Source organism: Centroberyx affinis, unplaced genomic scaffold (genome assembly GCF_046629955.1).
Source record: "Centroberyx affinis isolate AG114_WGS23_722 - 3 ecotype Tasmania unplaced genomic scaffold, CSIRO-AGI_Caff_v1 ptg005038l_1, whole genome shotgun sequence".
NCBI lineage: Eukaryota > Metazoa > Chordata > Actinopteri > Beryciformes > Berycidae > Centroberyx > Centroberyx affinis.
This window is the reverse complement of record NW_027282482.1, coordinates 330,320-349,961: the sequence shown is the minus strand read 5'-3', so window position 1 is coordinate 349,961 and position 19,642 is coordinate 330,320. Positions and strand designations below refer to the sequence as shown.

The 19,642-nt window shown below is 40.9% G+C and overlaps 1 protein-coding gene across 1 annotated transcript; it reads left to right on the top strand.

The window, feature by feature from the left end:
- The first annotated feature begins 4 nt into the window (after positions 1–4).
- Positions 5–17,838, top strand: grnb (granulin b). Its single transcript, XM_071545743.1, is given in 18 exon segments — positions 5–126; positions 429–518; positions 1,525–1,665; positions 3,206–3,346; positions 4,524–4,637; positions 5,533–5,674; positions 6,447–6,556; positions 7,647–7,776; positions 8,050–8,096; positions 8,098–8,142; positions 8,960–9,116; positions 9,818–9,915; positions 10,377–10,610; positions 11,545–11,781; positions 12,290–12,553; positions 13,142–13,375; positions 14,254–14,511; positions 15,679–17,838. Coding segments are annotated over 17 exon segments (2,502 nt in total). The 5' UTR covers positions 5–126; positions 429–515; the 3' UTR covers positions 15,826–17,838.
- Positions 17,839–19,642: the final 1,804 nt, after the last annotated feature.

Below are 19,642 nucleotides of genomic sequence, written 5' to 3'. Positions count from 1 at the left end.
GTTGGGAAAAACTGCCAGTCAGTCTGTCACAATTGCCTTGCACAGCTTGAATGCTTTTTAAGTGGGATATAATACGCGACACGACATACATGTGATAAGTTGGACTTGTTGTAAGAAACCTACGAGGTAAGAAGTAAAGGTATCCGTTTTTCAGACAGATACCGTGTCGCTAAGTCATTCAAACCGGTGGGTTAGCTAGCATCATTATTAGCCACCTAGCCAGCTAAGCTAACTTGGCTGGGTTGTTTTCTGCAGTGTAATTTAAGAAAGCTTAACATCTAGCCAGCTACATTAAGTCAGCTAAATCTTTGTTTTATCTCGTGGCCAGGTCTCATATCTTACTGTAATGTTTGGTACTTGGCTGATTTGAATGCTGGTCACACTTTTCCACAGTTAATTGTGATTGATGGTGTGTTCTTGTCCTGCAGGCTACAAAGGGAGTATGCATTGCAGTTCCAGGTTTGAGTAACAGCTGATATCATTTTTCCTGCCTCCATCTCAGACAACTTCTTACAATGGTAAGAGGAAGCTAATGCCACCCAAATGTCTGGGCAATAGTCTTGATATTTTAGCTAAGTGCTATACACTATAACTCCATTCTTGGGTTGGATTTCCCCCATAGGGAAAGTTTCTTTTCTCCTCCTCCATGGAGGTCAGCGGTCAGGGTGAGCTACAGTACAGCAGCCCTGGAGCTGTAAGGATTCAATAACTTGCTCAAGGACTTCAGCAGGCGGATGCTTGCAAAGATGGAGTTTGAACCAATGTTGTCTGGATGAAGAGTGGTCTTTCTAACTACTAGGCCACCCTGCTGCCCCTAACTTATTCATCTAAATCAAATCCTACTTATCCATGCCACATTTCTTCAGCCCTGTGTTCATATGGTGACAATGCCTAATAACCCAATGTTTGTGCAGTTGTTGCTTATGAGAGAGGAAAAAAAGTAATCTATCCCAGTGAAAGAACAGCTAATGAATTGTTCTGTCTGCTACTGTAAAAATACATTTTGGACCAGATACTGCATTATCTTGAATTTTTTTTTTATTTGAGAAATGTTTACTTACTAGATGGATTTTTTGTTGTCAGACAGTGTCACAATGTACCAATCACATGTTTACGAGTGCTGGATAAGCTAAAGCCCTGATAACTTACAATATACGCATTAAAGCTTGTACATAGTGACAGTTTTTAGTAATGTATTGGTGCTGTTGATGATAAAGCCTGAGGTATGAGTGCTATACATGCATAAAGAGGACATGAACCTTATAGCAAAAGTCTGGGTTTCTTTAGATTGGAAATCCTGTCTATCAGTTGGAATGCTTGCTTGCATACATACATTGTTCTCCATCGCTGTATTGATTTAGTGGTTTATCACAGCAAGGAAGAATAATCTTCTCCCGCGCACACAGAAACCCAAGAAGATAAGATACAGTTTATTGACCATAAGTCATGTAGGTTCTTATTATATTGCTGGAAAACCACATTACGTCATGCTGCATGGCTGATCCCCCCCCCCCCTCCCCCCAGACCCTGCAGATGGGGATCCTGTGTCTGGCTCTGTTGGGCCTGAGCACAGCGCTGATCTGTCCCGATGGTGGCATGTGTGAAGACAAAAACACCTGCTGCAAAAACCCTGCTGGAGGATACGGATGCTGTCCCCTACCAAATGTGAGTTACCAGTCGGGTGTGTGTGTGAGTCAGTGAATGAATTAGTGCTGCGTGATATGACTCAAAAGTGATACAGCGATATTTATGGACCAGACGTCGATGATGGTAACATTTTCTCTAAAATTTGTTAATGACACAATTTAGCAGTGTACCTCCATGTTATATACAGTATGTCGTTATTTACTGAAATCAGACTTGAGAACAACTTATATAATACCAAAATATAAATGATAATCTCAATTGAAAATAAATACTCACTTCTTTTCATACTCGACAACATGCTTTTGCCAGAGTTGATGGAAGAGATTTGTAGTATTGCCACTCTTTGTTGCTGCTTCTCTCAAGCAAACTTTACAATAAACTGGTTAGTTCCAGATCTGACAAACCAAACCAAACCATCTCCATACAACAGAGGTGATGTAACCTTTGTTGGGGGCTTCTTTTCATTTTCTTGTCTTGTTCCATTTTTCTTCCACACAGCCAGGACCCGCACTAGCTACAAGTGGGTGGGGTTAAGGTCAAATGGGAGGCAATAGAGAGACGATTTTGGCAGATTATTTTCCCTCATATTGTTGAAATATACATTGAAATTTATATTTTCAATATTGCATTTTTCATATTTTTCATTCAAATATATCTACTGCCCAGCACTAGAATGAATATGTGTGTCCCAGTGATAAGTGCGCTACAGAAATAATGAACTCATTATCCATTCTCCACACTGACTGCTATCCGTTCTAAATATCAGATACCATACTATCTACCATATTACTGTTAATTCAGTAATCCTCAAAAGTCAATAATCATACAAAACAGGCCTAAATGTTTAATTTTAGTGCAGCTGCATGTTTTTGCATAGGGGTTATGTGCTGGATGAAAAATATGTCCTTTAGTCCTCGAGTAAGGCATTCTTGCAGTGTACAAAACCATCTCAGTAATCTCGGTAATCATCACAAGTAAAGGTGAAGCGTTTTCTTTAGCCCACTGGGCCAATCTATCACCTTTTTGTTTAGTGTGAGACAGCTGGAAATACTTGAACTGGATGCCAGTCTGTCAAAGGTCTCAATTCAAAGGTCATAGGAGAGGACTGGGAAGTCGGCAGATCATAAAAAGAGATTCCCGCACTCTATCTGTACTTGCAATTAAAACATTTATTGGCAACGTTTCGGTACTGAGACCTTCGTCAGGCAAATATCAGTCTCAGTACCGAAATGTTGCGAATAAATGTTTTAAGTACAGACAGTGTGCGGGAATCGATTTTTATGTTCTGCCGACTTCCCCGTCCTCTCCTATGCACCTGCCTCTTGGTATAGGTGTGCGAAGAACCACAGTTTCCTCAATCCAAAGTTGCAATGAACTTCAGGATTTCAACCATTTGAACCAACATCTATTCTTCCAAATGGGCATAATATGCAGAAAGTGCAGTGATATAAATTAAATTATATAAATTAATTTAAACCGGAGTGCCCCTATTAGGCCTACTGAGGTTCAGTAAACCATGCCTTTTTCACTCTTATCTCCCGTTTAAAACCATCTGCAGGCTGAGTGTTGTTCGGACCATCTCCACTGCTGCTATGAGGGGACGGTGTGTGATCTGGTTCACTCCAAATGTATCAATAAGACTGTTTCACTGCCATGGGTGAGGAGACTCCCTGCCCAGCGGCTCATACTAGTCCCTCAGGTAATACTAAAAGGGCTTTGTCAAGTCTAATTTGCCTACACAATTTGTTTTACTTAATACTTCATCATTCTCTTCTTCACTGTCTCATCAGTGTTCATTTTACTCGCCTTGCATATGAAATGTCAGCTATTTGTCGACCTTTGCACTGTCAGTGCTGCATAGAGTTTCCTTGACTTCAACCTTTGGACATGCAAATGTAATTGTTTAGAGAAATGGGTCAATCAATACATGTGACACATATGTCATGCCATAGATTTGTTACGTTTGCATTTTGCTGGCTGCTTGTGGCTCTTTTTCATCAGAGCAGACTGGTAATACGATATGCCTTCATTGAGGCTGATTCTATTCAAAACCTGTATTTATGCACGGTGAGCACACTGACTCTCTTTTACCGGAGTGCCCCTTTAGATTTGAGCAATTAAAAGATCAGCAAGTGCAATTTTGGCATTTTTCGTACATGAATTGACTTGAATTTCGAATTTATGTGTTGTGTGTTTCATATAATCTGGTCCCTTGAAACCTGTTAAAAACCCATTGTAAAATTTCAAATGCATCACTGAGCATCACTGACAAAATACAGCATTCTGTTTTTCATGCCTGACAACTTACTTTTATTTGTAATTGATTTGCTCTGCTAAACAACAGTATTATGCGAAATAGATTTCCATGTACTAAAGAGTAGGGCTGGGTATCGGTACTCGATACCTTTAAGGTATCGACCGAAATAACCCAGTACCAAATAGTATCGTAACTTCTCCAGTCAAACGATACCTGCGTTCGATACTTTTTGTACACAGATCTAGAAAAAAATGACTATTTGTATGGTTTTGCTCGCAGCCAATCACCGCAAGCGTTCTTCGATTTAATGCGACGTGTGATTGGCCCGCTACCGCAGCAGCTACAACCCATACAGTCTGTGGTGGTGAAGTCGAGCGAGTAATTTTTTAAATGATACCCAGCCCTACTAAAGAGCTGAAATGGGTAGGCGGAATGAGGGAGATTAATGTCATTGTTTGCTGACATTTAAGATGCATGAAATCTAAAATCTGTGTTTTTTGCTAATTCAATACTAACAAATAATGTTTCCAGTACTAAATACACTTGTGATCTTGCCATTTTGAAGTTTCTCACCATGTGTGCTCCTGTCATTGGTATGCATGGGTTGTGCTGGTTCTAGCTCAAAGAGGGAGTAAAGGCAGTCATTTGTCCGGACCAGGAGTCGGAGTGTCCGGACGACACCACCTGCTGCCAGCTTCCTGACGGCTCCTGGGGCTGCTGTCCACTGGCCAAGGTAGCATGCATGAGTATACCCTCACACACACATCCACATCCACATCCACACGCATACTTAAACACTTTGCATTTAATCTAAAACCACAGACCCGGCACAAACCCCAAACACTCGGTGCTTGTAAAAGAATTTTGCTGCACCATTTTCTCTGAAGATTATTTATAACCTTAATCCTTAATTCAGAGTTGGACAACTTTCAATGTGGCTGGTAAGTGTGTCTACTTTGGCAGCCACTCTGGTCGATAACCAACCGTCATTTAAAGATTTACCCGCCACTGTGAAAAAAGTTAGCTTCCTGCCCTGCTTTTATCTTAGGGCTGCACGTTTATGGCTAAAATGATTCTGATTATTTGGCCTTCATCTACTCATCATACTGGATAATACTTTGAGAGCAGCAACTCTAAGACAGAGTTTGCACAGTGCCTATGATTGTTTGACATCATCTGTTGCTAACTGAAATATTAATTTTTTGGTTACTAAAATGACTATGTACTTTTCTATTATCAATGGGTTTATTCATTTGGGTTTATTCAATGGGTTTATTCATTCAGTGTGGAAAACGTTAATGGGGCATTTGTTTTGATAGTACAACAGTTGTTCAAAATGAAATTAAACTAAATGTGCACATATCTTCAAATTCTGCAAATATTTATCCTGGTAATTAAAATCTCGATACACAATTATACATCATTAATTTGGCAGCCGAGCTTTACTTACTCATTTTCTGAATGAGAAAGCACAGAATTCTGTTTCACTTTGCTCCTGTTACATTTGTAAACCTCAGCTATTGTCAGCGCTCAAGTTGCACCTCTGCACTTTTCCATTATCTGCAGGAAATGGTGTGCCTTACTCAAGGGTATCGTAAGTGGCAGACATGATTTCCCTCTCTCTGCAGGCGGTGTGCTGTGAGGATAAGCGCCACTGCTGCCCCGAGGGAACCACGTGTGACCTTACTCACTCAAAGTGTTTGTCGGCCACACTAGAGGCCTTTCCCATGCTGGAGAAACTGCCTGCCAGAAGGAGGGAGAATAAGCCAGGTGGGCTATTCTGCATAGTAACAAATCAGATGGCAGCTCTCAGGGATGCAAAAAAATGCAGTTGAGACAAAACAACTAGCATCCTCAGGGCATAATGAATAGGTATAGATTCCACTGAAATTCCTCATCATAGAGCTAAATTTAAAATATTAAGGACCACTGTGACAAAATGACAATAATTTTAATTTGAGTCCTGCCTCTCTGTCTTGGGGAGCAGTTGTTGGTGGTTTGAACAAGCCAGACCTGCTACCTTTGCCAGAAAAGTTAATCCAGCAATGTAATATTCTACATGTGAAGGAGGCCAATGATACTATGAGCTCCAAATGTATTTTAGATTGCTCTTTTTTCATGTGTAGGCTATCTGTTCTTATTACTTTGGATGTAAAATGATGCCTGATGACTATACAGTCGCACTACAGACTGTCCGATTTGATATGTGGATATGTAGAGCCTAATTGGATAAGCGATTAAGCAAATAAAACACTTTCACATGACATTATTTTCCCATCGGTGCCAAAGCTATTTGTCCACATTCTATTAGCAGTGGTTACATTTTGCTGTTGTTACTTGGGTCTTAGCCTTCTAATTTCATGTTGGTCATATACTTTTCTCAGGCCAAAGAACCACTTGAAAAAACTTGGAAACTTGGAAAAAGAAATTCTTTGATGAGTGATAAGGTGAAAATAGGTCACTGAAGTCCTTCAATCTCTCTACGATATTGCAATAATAACTAATGAGCGTATTTCTCTCTATGGTCTTCGTGTTTATGTAGCTGCTAGCGTTGCTTCAGTGACTTGCCCTGGTGGGAAGAGCAGTTGCCCAGATAGTACCACCTGTTGCTTACTAACCAGCGGAGACTATGGCTGCTGCCCATACCCAGAGGTATGTGTCGCTCCGTCACAATAATACAATGTAATAGAATTTATTTTTGATGTTGTTAGGTGTCTCCAATTTGGAAGGAGCTTCAGATTACAGCTCTTTATCGTTATTAAAGTGTAAATAAACGGCAAAAGAATGTAGCCAACTTTGATACAGCTGGATCTGGTAGCTACCAGTAAGGTTAGGATTTATCTGACCTTGATTGAATATTTACTGGTCAAACTGCATTTAGTTACAGCTTCAGATAAAGCTAGAGAAAAACTGTCTAATCTTCCTTCCTCTCACAGTAGATGGTATTTGTAACAACTCATAATTTACCATATAATTTGTTCCTCTACACCATAATTACAGAAATTAGGGTAACAGTAATGATGCTGTATTTACAGATAACCCCTCATTTTCTCCCTGTGATCTACTGTCATGTAAAGCAGTAGACTGGTGTAAACAGGCTGTAGGTATTTCAGAGCTGCTGCTCACAATCCTGAGCAGAGAAATGGATTTCTTTGATCAGCAAATCTCAAGGTGGTGAATATGGCGGCAAGAGGTCATAGACTGTGTTGTGCATTCTTGCGATTTATTTTCTCATACACACAGGCCCCAGTGTATTACATCCACACAGTCCATTAGGTAATGACTGGGAGATGTATGCTCCGTTCATTTAGCAGAAGAGTTTATTAAGGACTCTAATTTGGTTTGGTTTGGTGTATTCCTTCGTATTGGAATCTTTGGATTAATATCTTACCATATATTAACACTATGAACACAATCTACTGTCCTGTATGGACCACAAATTTTGATAGTTGAAATTCTTCACATTCTGCACATTGATTTGTTGCACACAGTTGTTGCTGATATTTCACTGATACATGTTGCTCCTAGTTATACTTCAGTATAGGTAACAGGAGCATGCAAAGCAATGCTAACTCATATGTTGTTTGTTGTGAGATTTAGTTTGGTGTGAGATAGTTTCATAGTGTGAGACTGAAGCCAGGTGCGTTAGATTTAAACAACCCGGATGTACACAAGTGTCCTTAGTTGTGAAAACAACAAACTTCCATTCTTTGACTTATGTGTGATGTTGAATCATGAACAGGCCGTGTGCTGCAGTGACCATCTCCACTGTTGCCCTGGCAACACAACATGTGACCTAGAGCATGAGATGTGCAAGTCCAGTGAGACACAGGTCCCACTGTTGAAGAAGATCCCTGCTCTCCCCAATGATGGTGAGACGGTTATTACTAGTAAGATAAACTGAATCTTTTTCATATGCCTTTTCATGCTAATTTTAAGTTTGAGGACACTGTAAATTCAATTGAATGAATGAATTGAATAACAAAAAAGCTCCTAGAGCTATAAAGCATTACACAAGATGAAAGTCGTATATTATGCATTTCTGCCTGAAACATAGCTGGACAAGCATTTTCACTGACCTTGTGTCATTGTCACAAGTAATCATCATCAAACCCCTCGTCTGTCCTGGTGTCTCTCCCTGTCAGTTGACTGTCCAGACAAGATGTCGAAGTGTCCTGACGAGACCACATGGCTGCCAGATGGCCAACGGCACGTACGGCTGCTGTCCTATGCCCAATGTGAGTAGCCAGCTAACCTGCTCTAGGGCTGGACGTTCCTGCCCAAACCAAATGGGAAACCAGCAAGAACCAATCAGTTTTGGTCGGAGTTGGGCCCGATTTCTCACTTTGTTGGTTTTTATTCAAGTCAGGATTCTGTCCAGTTCCATGTCGCATTCATGCTGATGTTTTATAGTTCTTTCTGAAATACAAGAGGTTTGTGCTACATTATGAAGAATTAACTTAAACCTTCAAAATAATAGGACTTTTACTTACTTTTAGTGATCAAAAACAGCTCAATAAAAAAAACAGCCACATTTGTAGAAAGTGATTTTCTCAAGACTGTGACAAAGCATTCAGGTATAGACGGCCTCACAATAGAATGGATATGCTGTTAGGTTTGGTTGTGGTTTGGACGGAAATTTTGAAGGTGCAGCTGAGGCCAAGCTTGAATTTTCCCATGTCAAACAGTTCCCTGTTCCCAGCACAGTGACTCAGTACTGTGGTGAGAACTTAAGAGGATATTACATTCACTCATCAGTCAGCAGAAATGTCACCGTTTTCAGCTGAAGGAGCAGTTCTTTTTAGCAGACATTAATGAAATTGATTTCTTTTCTGCTTGGATAGACAGAAGATTTGTTCTACACTTGTATATACTATTTAGCTTTATATGGATTGGAGCAGCGCCACTGCAACCTATAAAAACCTTATATTATAGATGGAACTTCACTTTCAATTCCCTGTTGCTGAGGTGATGGTTCAAGGGGAATTGATTCGGGGCTGGAGAGCATGAATTCACCATACTCATAATTATTGATTACCTGTCCTCTTCCTCCAGGCGGTGTGTTGTTCGGACCACCTCCACTGCTGTCCATCGGGCACTGAGTGTGACCTGGTCCACAGCACCTGTGTGTCGGCTCAGGGAGAAACCACCATGGCCATGAAGATCCCTGCCGCTGCGACGACACCCACAGCAGTACAGAACGCAGGTCAGAGTGAGATGGTTGTCACTGATGGAGAAAATCCATCTTAAAGCGGAATTCACATGTGGGAGTTAGTCTCATGACATATATTGCACAGTTCAGTCTAGATTTGTAAACATGAACAAGTCTCCAAGTCAAAAGCTAGAAGCAAGAGAGTCCAAGGCCCTCTTGATCATGCTGTGTTTCCCACAGGTTGACAGTTTACTTGTGATGATGTTGACTTGAAACTGGACACAGCTTTTTTTTTTTTAGGTCAGACTGCGCACAGCAAGCAACAGCTGAGTGAGTGCCCCAGCCTTGCCAGATTAGTCTGGTGTGACAGAGGACATAACCTGATGCGAATCAGTTTAGATAAATTTCTATATATTGACCAACTTTTATTTTGTGGCGGCCGTGCCGATTGTGGTGGTATGCTACAGATTAGTCTATGTATGGGAAACACTGTAGAAAATGATTAAAGTGGGAGCTCCAGATCTACCTGGACAGCCCAGCCAGGTAGATTTTGATGACATCACATGTTCAAATCATAGTTCTCTGGTTTCTGGCTTTGAAAGCTTTTCATGTTCACAAATATTGACCTGGCTGCCCTAGATCACAGCAATAACAAACTGCATATGAATCCTTCAGTTGATTTGTATTCCCATTTTTAAATGGAACTTGTTTACATGGTTGTAGATAATAATTTAGTTTATAATTATCTGTTTATCTTTCAGTCCATTCTGTTCCCTGCAATGACTCTGTAGCCTGCGCTGAGGGAAACACCTGCTGTAAATCTTCACAGGGGGAATGGGCCTGTTGCCCGCTACCTAAGGTACTAGCATAGTAGTGTGTGTGTGTGAGTGAGACAGATGGACTGTGGCTGACCCTTTGTCTGGCTCCACAGTGCTCAGCACATGACCTGATTTCTTAGATCATGCATATTTCATTCATTTGATCTCCACAAGTAGCCTCTCTGACGTGATTAACACAAACTGTGTAATGTATTGTGGTACTCCAATATTCAGTCTCACTGCATCTCCCTGTTTGACTGTCTATTCATGGAGGGCAATGTGTTTCAGACAGCTTTCTGGTACTGTGCAGAATCTCTGCCCTGCAAATCAAGTAACACATCATCAAGAAAATACTTAATGCACCTACACACCCATTGTAGTTTGGTTTGACATTTTTTCAGTTGCTGAAGAAAAACCCATGTAGAAATAGACAGGCCTACATGTAATGCAATTTTGTCAATATTGTGTAACCCTACTACAATGTACTTGCTCCTCCTCATAGGCAGTGTGTTGTGAGGACCACCTGCACTGCTGTCCCCACGGCACCATTTGTAATCTGGCAGCCTCCACATGTGATGATCCCTCGGGCAATGCCATGATGCCCTGGCTCGGCAAGGTGCCCGCCTTCAGCTTACTGACTGATAACGTCAAGTGTGACACGTCCACATCGTGCCCAGGAAAAGCCACCTGCTGCAAGACCCCCGCTGGAGACTGGGCCTGCTGTCCTCTGCCTGAGGTAGTAGAGGACTGGAAGGGTGACGCTGCTGCTGATCTTTAATTATGAGTGGATTACAACGTCCCTTCTTCATTCTATGAGAAGTGGAAGGCCACCACTGCTAGACACAAAAATCACATGATTTAGCCCTTTTTCCCCTGAAGGACATACAAGTATAGAACCAGTGAATTGAATTTCCACTTATTATCAAAATGAAGAATGCAAACAATAATAGTCCAAAATAGAGCCAAAACTACAGTAAATCATCACAAAAAAAAACAAAATAGGGAAAATGTTTTATTTAAGAGTTTGACTTCTAGATGGCAAATAACATATATATGTTTACCAACACTTCTAACAAACAAACCTCTTACAGCCTCAAAATATATGCAAAACAAAATATTTACTCATCACAGACATTGTATCAAATGTTCATGCAATTAGTTTCAGAGCAAAAAATTTATTCGAGAAATTGCTAGGTAAATGAACCCAATACTGGGTTGACAGGGTTTCAGTGGGGTGATTTTATTGCAATTATAGATTTGGCCCTTAAAACGTTATTATATCCACAATAAAATGATGCTTTGGTATGATGTATATACTCAATAATTCAGTACAACACAAAACCAAATGAAAATCAGATGAACTTCACACTTCTGGTCTCAAGTGAACTGTTCCCTCCAACATTTTGCACTATGAAGGAAATTATTTCTTAAACCAGTGAGTAACTTCGTGATTATTCATCTGTGAGAATCTTTGAATTGAAAATGAGGCTGGGTTAGGAAAAACAAAAAGTGCTCCTGAGAACTTAGTTGATCCTTTTGATTTTTTAAGTGGTATATTTGAAGTTATAGCAAAGTTCTATCATTGTTTCCATTTTATGTCAGGAGCACCGAGAAGAGAGAATTTCTGAAATCCATGCCATCTATTTTCAGTCTATATTCTGTGTGCGTAGGCTGTATGCTGCGACGACCACGTCCACTGCTGCCCACACGCCACAGTGTGTAACCTGGAGGCTGAGACCTGTGACGACCCCTCGGGCTCCATGCCCTCCCTGCCCTGGGTGGAGAAGGTGTCCACTCTGACCATGGAAGGGCACGATGAGAAATGTGACAGGCAAACCATGTGCCCGGGAGGAACCACCTGCTGCAAGCAGAACTCTGGGCACTGGGCATGCTGCCCCCTACCTCAAGTCAGTATCTCCTTCAGTGTGAAAGGCCATATTGAGCATATGTCAGGGGGAAGTACAGGGATGTGTTTTAGAGTTGGAGTCAATTCAATAAAGTAAAAATGTCAGTTGTAATTGCAGTTTAGAACATTCATTCTCAGTTCGTTGTTAATAGGTTAAACAGAGCAACCATCTCATGCCAAAGGTTTTTTTAATATTAAGTCTTTAAGAAAATTGACTTCTTTATTGAAGTGGATGAGATAGAAGATGAGACAGTCCAATGTGGTATTTTAAGTGTTTATTCTTGTAGTTTATTCAGACATAACACGATAAACTTCCATTATAAACTCAGTGATCAAAGCAAAAACAAAGGAAAATGAGGAAAATCACTGCATGGGATACATTGATTTGTATGTTATTTAAATGTCAAGTCATGTTGCTTTAAATCTCTGACTGCCCCTTAGATCATACATCTGAGAGTTAGAGGGATTTCTTGTGACATAAAAGAGATATTCATTCTTGTTCTTCGCAGGCTGTGTGCTGTAATGATCATGAGCACTGCTGCCCCAAAGGCTACAAGTGTAATGTAGCCCAGCAGACTTGTGACAAACCCGGTGACCTCAGCCTCCCCTGGGTCCAGAAGATACCGGCCCTGCAGAGGGAGCCCACCCAGGCTGTTGCCGGTTCACCCCGTCCAGCCAAAAACATGTGTGATGCCCAGACCAGCTGCCCCAAGGACACTACCTGCTGCTTCATGAACAAGGCCCGCAAGTGGGGCTGCTGCCCTCTGCCAAAGGTAAGAGTGATGATTGAAGATGATGATTTCACAGCATCAGACCCTGTCAAGCTCTACACTTCAGTGATTAGTATCATCAGTCCTCCAGGCCATCCTTTTAACGAGGTTCGTCACTGAAGAGCCTCCAGAAATTGGCCATCATGTAGTAGACATCATTTGTGCTGAAATGATTAGTCAATTAATCGATTAGTTGATAGACAGAAAATTAATCGATTATAATTTTGCTAATCGATTAATCGTTGTAGTCATTTATCATGTAAAAATACCAAACATTTGCTGGTTACGGCTTCACAAATACTAAGACTTGCTTGCTTTTCTCCATTTCATATCATTATAAAATGAATTCTTTGGGTGTTTTTGGCTGCTGGTCAGAATAATTAAGCAATTTTAAGAATCACTTTGGGCTCTGGTGACTTGTGATGGGCATTTGTCATTATTTTTGACATTTTATAGATTAAACGATTAATCGAAAAAATAATCGTTAGATTAATTGATAATGAAAATAATCTCTAGACATCATTAGTGGTCGCGCGGGGGTTGTTGAGAATTTGTGAATGAAAGAATCACAGCACCTTTCCTGGTCCTCAGGCGGTCTGTTGTACTGAGGGAGACCACTGCTGCCCCAGCGGCTACACCTGTGACGCCCACCGGTCCTCCTGCTCAAAGGGCCACCATGCCATCCCCTGGTACACCAAGCAGAGCGCCCTCACACAGCCTGGCACCGTGGCAGATGTCAAATGTGACGACAAGAGCAGCTGCGCCTCGGGGACGACCTGCTGTAAACTGCCAACAGGAGAGTGGGGCTGCTGCCCTCTAGTCAAGGTGCTGCACCGCAATGACTTCATTTTTAATAGATTGTTAACTTGATGTAAGATCGATTTTTTTAGTAACTGTGTGACAGCTTTTTAAAATGCATGCTTGTTATTTGCTCAGATAAACAGACAATGATCAAAATTAAGTGGAGGAACATTTAAAAGGACAGCTCAGGTTTTAGAGAAGCCTATCTGATTTATAGTAGCCCTTTAGTCCATCTTAAAAGCACTTGCACTGATGTTTTAGTTTTTGAAATCCAAGAGCGAAAGATTGAGAGGATTTATTACCAGTTGTAGTACAAGTCAAGAGGGCTTAAAGCAATTTTCCTGTAAAATCACAAGCAGCATATTCCAAACAGTTGCATTACTTATTTTTAGCCCCATTGTTTTGCACTAGGATTGCTGACTAATACTCTTTAATGTCTCAAACCCCAAAATACTGGTTTAAGTGCTTTGCTTTGTTGGTTCATGATTTAAAAAGCCTACTTAGAAACCTGGAAGATCCTTTTAACATTAAGGATGGGCTTGCATTACACACGGTCTTCCTCAAGCTGATGGATTGGATTTCAACATGCCAAAACACATGCCAAATGTAAATTAGAGTTAGTGACCTGGCGTTTCCTTTGTTGGCAGGACAAGATGAAACACGCATCCACCCGTGTAAAGCTAAAATTCACCTGATTTGTTTTTCAGCAAGACATATCTCCTATCACCAAAGCCTAACCACCATTGTGGTTCAGTACAAATTTACAGCCCTTGTCAGAAGGCAGAATGACTTGCAGCAGCATTAACTGCTGAATGGCTTCACTTGTAAATGCATTGAGAATATTAAATTCTGATATATTATCAGATGCTAGATTCTGTCTCGTCCTCTCTCCTGCTCCACAGGCAGTGTGCTGTGAGGACCATGAGCACTGCTGCCCCCAGGGCTACACCTGCAACATGCAGACTGGAACCTGTGAGAAGAAGGCCCACAATCTGCTCGTCCGCACCCTCCCCCTGAGCAGAGTGGTAGAGTCCAAGCAGAGGGACACCGACGAGGAGGAGGATGTACCATGTGATAGCACAGGGGAGTTTCGCTGCCCCAAGCAGGACACGTGCTGCAAGACCTCGGCCACAGAGTGGGCATGCTGCCCCTCACCCAAGGTATAGATTATGAGAGTATGTCTATTGACATAATTTAATCATTTTCTTGTGAAAAATAGATTTGGTAAACATTCTATGTTGATTTAATTTGCAACGGTGTCTCTTCTGACTCTGTCCTCTGGAATGTGGATAATGTGACCAGTGAACATTGTCACATGCTCCAAAGTGACTCTGTAGGCTGCTGTAGCCAGTAGTGTAGCCTTTTCTATTATTCCGCCTTGTTGAACACCCTGTCCCATTGTGCTCCCATTCAGTACTCCGTATAGTTCCATTATTCTTTCATATTCCAGATCATTTATCTTTGAGAGGAAAGTGTTTTCCATATGCCTGGAGGGAAATTAGCAGTGAATCAGATCTCATGGTTTTATTCAAAATGAATGTAATATATAAAAATATACAGTTGTAAATGGGAAATAGTGATCAATCTATCAGTTAAACAAGCTTTAAAACATGAAATAGTTGGGTGGATGTTCTACATAAATTACTGTTGGATTTGTGTGGCTTCAGTTATTTCCTGAAGAGAAACACTAGCACTACAAGCTTACAGCAAGTTGTCTTTTTGATTCGGTCCCAATAGCTTGTCTGAATTAGACAACGATAAGTCATGTTCAGCCTATAGAGAACTTGGCAACAATTTTGGTTAACGTATTCATGGGATATTCTTTATTTCAGTTTTAGTGTAGCCTTATTATTGATAAATCTGTAATGCACCTGGTCTGGTAGTAACCTAGTTTGGTGTAGCAGCTTTTGACTGGAGGTTTGCAGGCTTGAATACCCACATTGGCTGGGAAAATGTTGGTGGGGAAAATGAATAACTAGTATTATAAAATGAGTAACACTCTCCCCTCCCTCCACAACCACTGTCCCATCAGCCCCCTTTGCTCCAGTAGAGTGTATCCTTGTGTGAACATGAAGCAGGGCAGTGCTGAAAAAGAAAATATGTACAATATGACTCTTGTTACAGGCATGTTACTAAAGTAATAGCTGCAGGTGACATTTCATATTGTAAAAGTCATAGTCAGACGTGCTTGTTTTTATGTCCTTTTTTCTACATGATCAATATCTGAACACTTTAAAAAGCCTCTCTCCTGACAAATTCAGCCTTTAATGGTAACTGATTGTGTAAAACTCTGGAAAAGCTTAATATAACTGCTTTTCCTCTGACAGGCCGTATGCTGTGCTGACTCTAAGCACTGCTGTCCTGCAGGATACTCATGTGACCTGGCGGCCGGAGGTTGCACCCAGCGGACCCAGCCAATCTGGGACACTTCCTTCTGGGACAAAAAGAGAAACTTTGTCCCCCTTGGACTTTAATCCAGACAAGATGCACTGATCTACTCCAACCCTCAGTCCCCTACACCCGTCTGCAGCACATATTGTCTATGGACAAGGGACAAATAGTTTTCATTTCTTTTTCCCCACTTCCTGTTTGTTTTGCCTTTCATGGGAAGTGTAGACTATAATATTTACCAGGTAAATAATATAGTTTTGGAGAAAGTTGTGGAGAAAACTTGGGCTTGGTGCAAAACATGAAAGACGTGCTAAATTTGTCTCTGGCAATTAAAACAATATATTATCATCAGGTAAATCTAGAAGATTACAGCCACTCAATTTATTGAGATTTATATTGTTGTACTTTTAATTGTTATCATGTTTTGCACCAGGCAGAGAACATGTCATCACTCCCACTTCATGGAAATCATAAGCAACAAATGGATGACAATAATATAACCATGAGAAATGTAGTAAGAAATCTTTATATACCACATAACTTGTTTTGCAAACCTATACATACCACATAGTATCATTTAGGGGTCTCTGAATTAGAAACAGGAGGTTAACATGTAGCTGGCTATTTCCTCTCAAAGCCAGCTTGGTCTATTGGATTTTTAATTGAAGTTGAGTTCCTGCCCAGTGCTGTTTAATTTCTCTACTTAAGTGAGAAACATGAATGTACTTGTCGCCTTATTCTGGGCAAAATTTGATAAAATCACTGCAGTATAATTGGTTGAGGATGTAGTCGCTAACTCCAAAGTGTTTCCATCTTCACCTCCCGTTTATTGCTTCATGGGCGCAAGTTGTTCACTTAAGTGTGCTGGTCTCATTCAAAGCATTGTCAATCTAGGAACAATTGTATAGTTGTATGTGTAACTGTGATTTTGATATAGGTTGATTTTTATTTAATTTTTTTGCTGTGTTTGAATTTATAATGAAGATTGCAATGAGAGACCCAGAAGTCATTATGAAATGGTATAAAGCTATCTCATTCATTTTCCTACAGCTAGCATACAGCCAAGATACATTTCATATAAAGCAGTGAGAAAGAAACAAGCCAGTTCATGATAATCACAGCTGTTTGATGCAAGTTGTAAGAAATTTGAATCTCTAGTTTTATTATAAAGCAAATGAAAAATGACTGAGCATAAAAAGAACTTGTGCCTTTTTAAATTTCACCAAGAGATGTTGGTTGGTCAGTATCAGTTATCCAATTTCTACGTGCAACTTGTCTGGGAAAATCCATTCGATTAGGGAAAATCGATGGAAAAAAGGGCAAATATAGTCCTATATATCGGACAATTCAGTCTAGATTTGTCATCAACAGAAACAAGGGCCAAGTCAGTTTCAGTGTCATGAAGAAACAAGTCGCTGGCATGCTCCATAGGCAGTGAATGGAAAACAAACTACATGGACACTGCGACAGGCTGATTGTATGGCATCATTGCCTTATTTTCCGGTTTGGAGAAGTTAACTCTACGTTGAATTTAAACTGTATGTCTAAGCTCAAACAAACACAAAAGCATTGTCACTACAACTACCACAGTCGGTTTCCATTCATTTTCAGTGTAGCAGCTCCAGGTCTCTCTATGACATCACAGATTAGAGCCTGTGTTCCCTGGTTTCTAGCTCTGGGAGTATGAGCTGTTCTTGTTCATAGGAATACCATAGGATTATGTAATGAGGTGGATTTTTACACAGAAGGGTTTTGGAAGGATTCTAAAGCATTTATAAGTCAGGAGAACATTGTAATTGTTACAATTATTGTTACAAGTTTCCAGAAGAAACAGTTAAGATTGGATCCATGATGAAATACATTAAGTTTCTAGACATTTGGACACTACCCACATCATATTTATGAGTTGCATTCATTCCAGCTAGACTCCCATATTAACTGAGTCAACATGATTTACTTTGTTCCATTTGTATTTGTCGTAGCTACTTCCAGATAAATGTCTTGTCTCATGAAGGAATTTTCTGCAATGATTTTGACTGTTACTTTTAGCAGCCTTTAAAATATTTTACATTATTGAAGAGGGGAGCTTTGACTCATGAGTGAAATAAAGTTGTACAAAATATCAATATTCCCTGTGATGATTCAGTGATGTCATCCTTGGAGATTATCGGTTGACATCGGATGTTCAAACCCTCGTGGAATGAGCCCACGCACTTCCTTTGGCCTTTTCCACCCATATCCTCTTACCCCACCCACTCCTCCCACCGCCCATGTCATCAGAAAGTTGTTATGACGACCTAAGTAAATACGTGTTGATGGGCAAGCAGAGACACAAGCATTAAATGAAGCAGTGACCCTTCACTGGCACAGCTGTGGGGGGGTTGTGTCCCACTTACTGTCTGCTTGGCAGCCCAGCACAGCCAGTATGGAGTAGTTCAATTTCATACGCCCTCTGGTGGCCAAAAACACATAGTGACGCTTCTGCTTGAGTTGAACACAATGGACAACAGATGAGGTTTCAGCTCTAAATGAGGCCAGCTACTCCTCTCCTGTGTGGCTGCATTGTTATCAGGGATAAGTTCTCTACAGGGGGGTTAGTTTTCTGAAGGCCCTCTAAAACAGACTACTCCCTTTTTATTGAGATGCAGAGATCCAATACAGATTTGGCTGCAATTCAGTTTCAAATCATTTAATTCAGGAAGTGGTTTATCCTCATAATTAAATTATTAAACACCTTTGGGCGTGACGGATTTTTCATATTAAACCTTGAAACTTAATCAACCCTTGCCCTGATCTGGTTTTTTCATGGTTGTATACTACTTTAAAGCTTCCAAAGATCCTATTCAGCAGAATTTATATTAATTCCATCAACGTCTCTGACATAAATTGTTGTGAGTGAGACCTGAAGGAGCACGAACAACCCTGGAGAGGTTTTCCAGATCTATGTATAGCCACTTTGACCCACCAACAGTGGAGAAGACTGAACTGACAAAAACCCATTGACGTGTCAGCACGCTTTCTCCACAGCCTCACTATTGGTCAGTCACTGATCCATTCAGATGTTGCCAGGGAAAGGGACCCCCCCAAAACACACACACACATACACACACACACACACACACACACACACACTCCCTCCTCTGGCATTTTGCTAATTCCCTCAGGAATGTATAGATTCCAGTCATCTGAATTTGGGACAACAAATGTGGTGGAGAGGAAGCAGCATTGTTGGATTGGTGCCAATGGCCAGACTAGTAAAGCATGAATGTGCAGATATTAGTTATTCATTGTCTTTGCACCACACTTCATTGAATGATGGTTGAAACATTCAATCAACATTACAAACTTAGTCACAACAAGTCCTGACTGACTGAGCATGGCGAATGAATTCATATTAAATTCCATAAATCTGATGATTTATATCTAAGTTGGGCTCTTAAAAGTTAAATGCCAAGATTCTTTTGCTTGAACACTTTTAACTTTTATTACAATCGTCTTACAATCTGTTGCTTCACAGAGCTAGAACCTTTCATCTCTTTCTTAAAAGTTGCTGAAGCTGTAATCGGTGAAACATTCAAGTATAAAGTCAGAGAATGAGTTGTGAGCTGTGTGAAGAAGTTCTCTTGTCTGTGTCCAAGTGTCACTGAGGGCATGTCCAGTATCTATGCTAGAGTGTCTTTGGAGGTTGGAGGGGGCGGTGGGGTGTGTGGGTGGACAGGGGGTGGTGGTGGTGGTGGGGAGGGGTGGGGTGGGGTGAGTGAGGTACGAGAGCTCATAACTCACACACATGGTCCACCAATCAGGAGGGCCGGTGGGGCAGAAAGCCGGTAAGTTACACTTGGAGACCGAAACACACACACACATAAACACAGGACAGACGGAGAGACAGGCAGGAAGGAA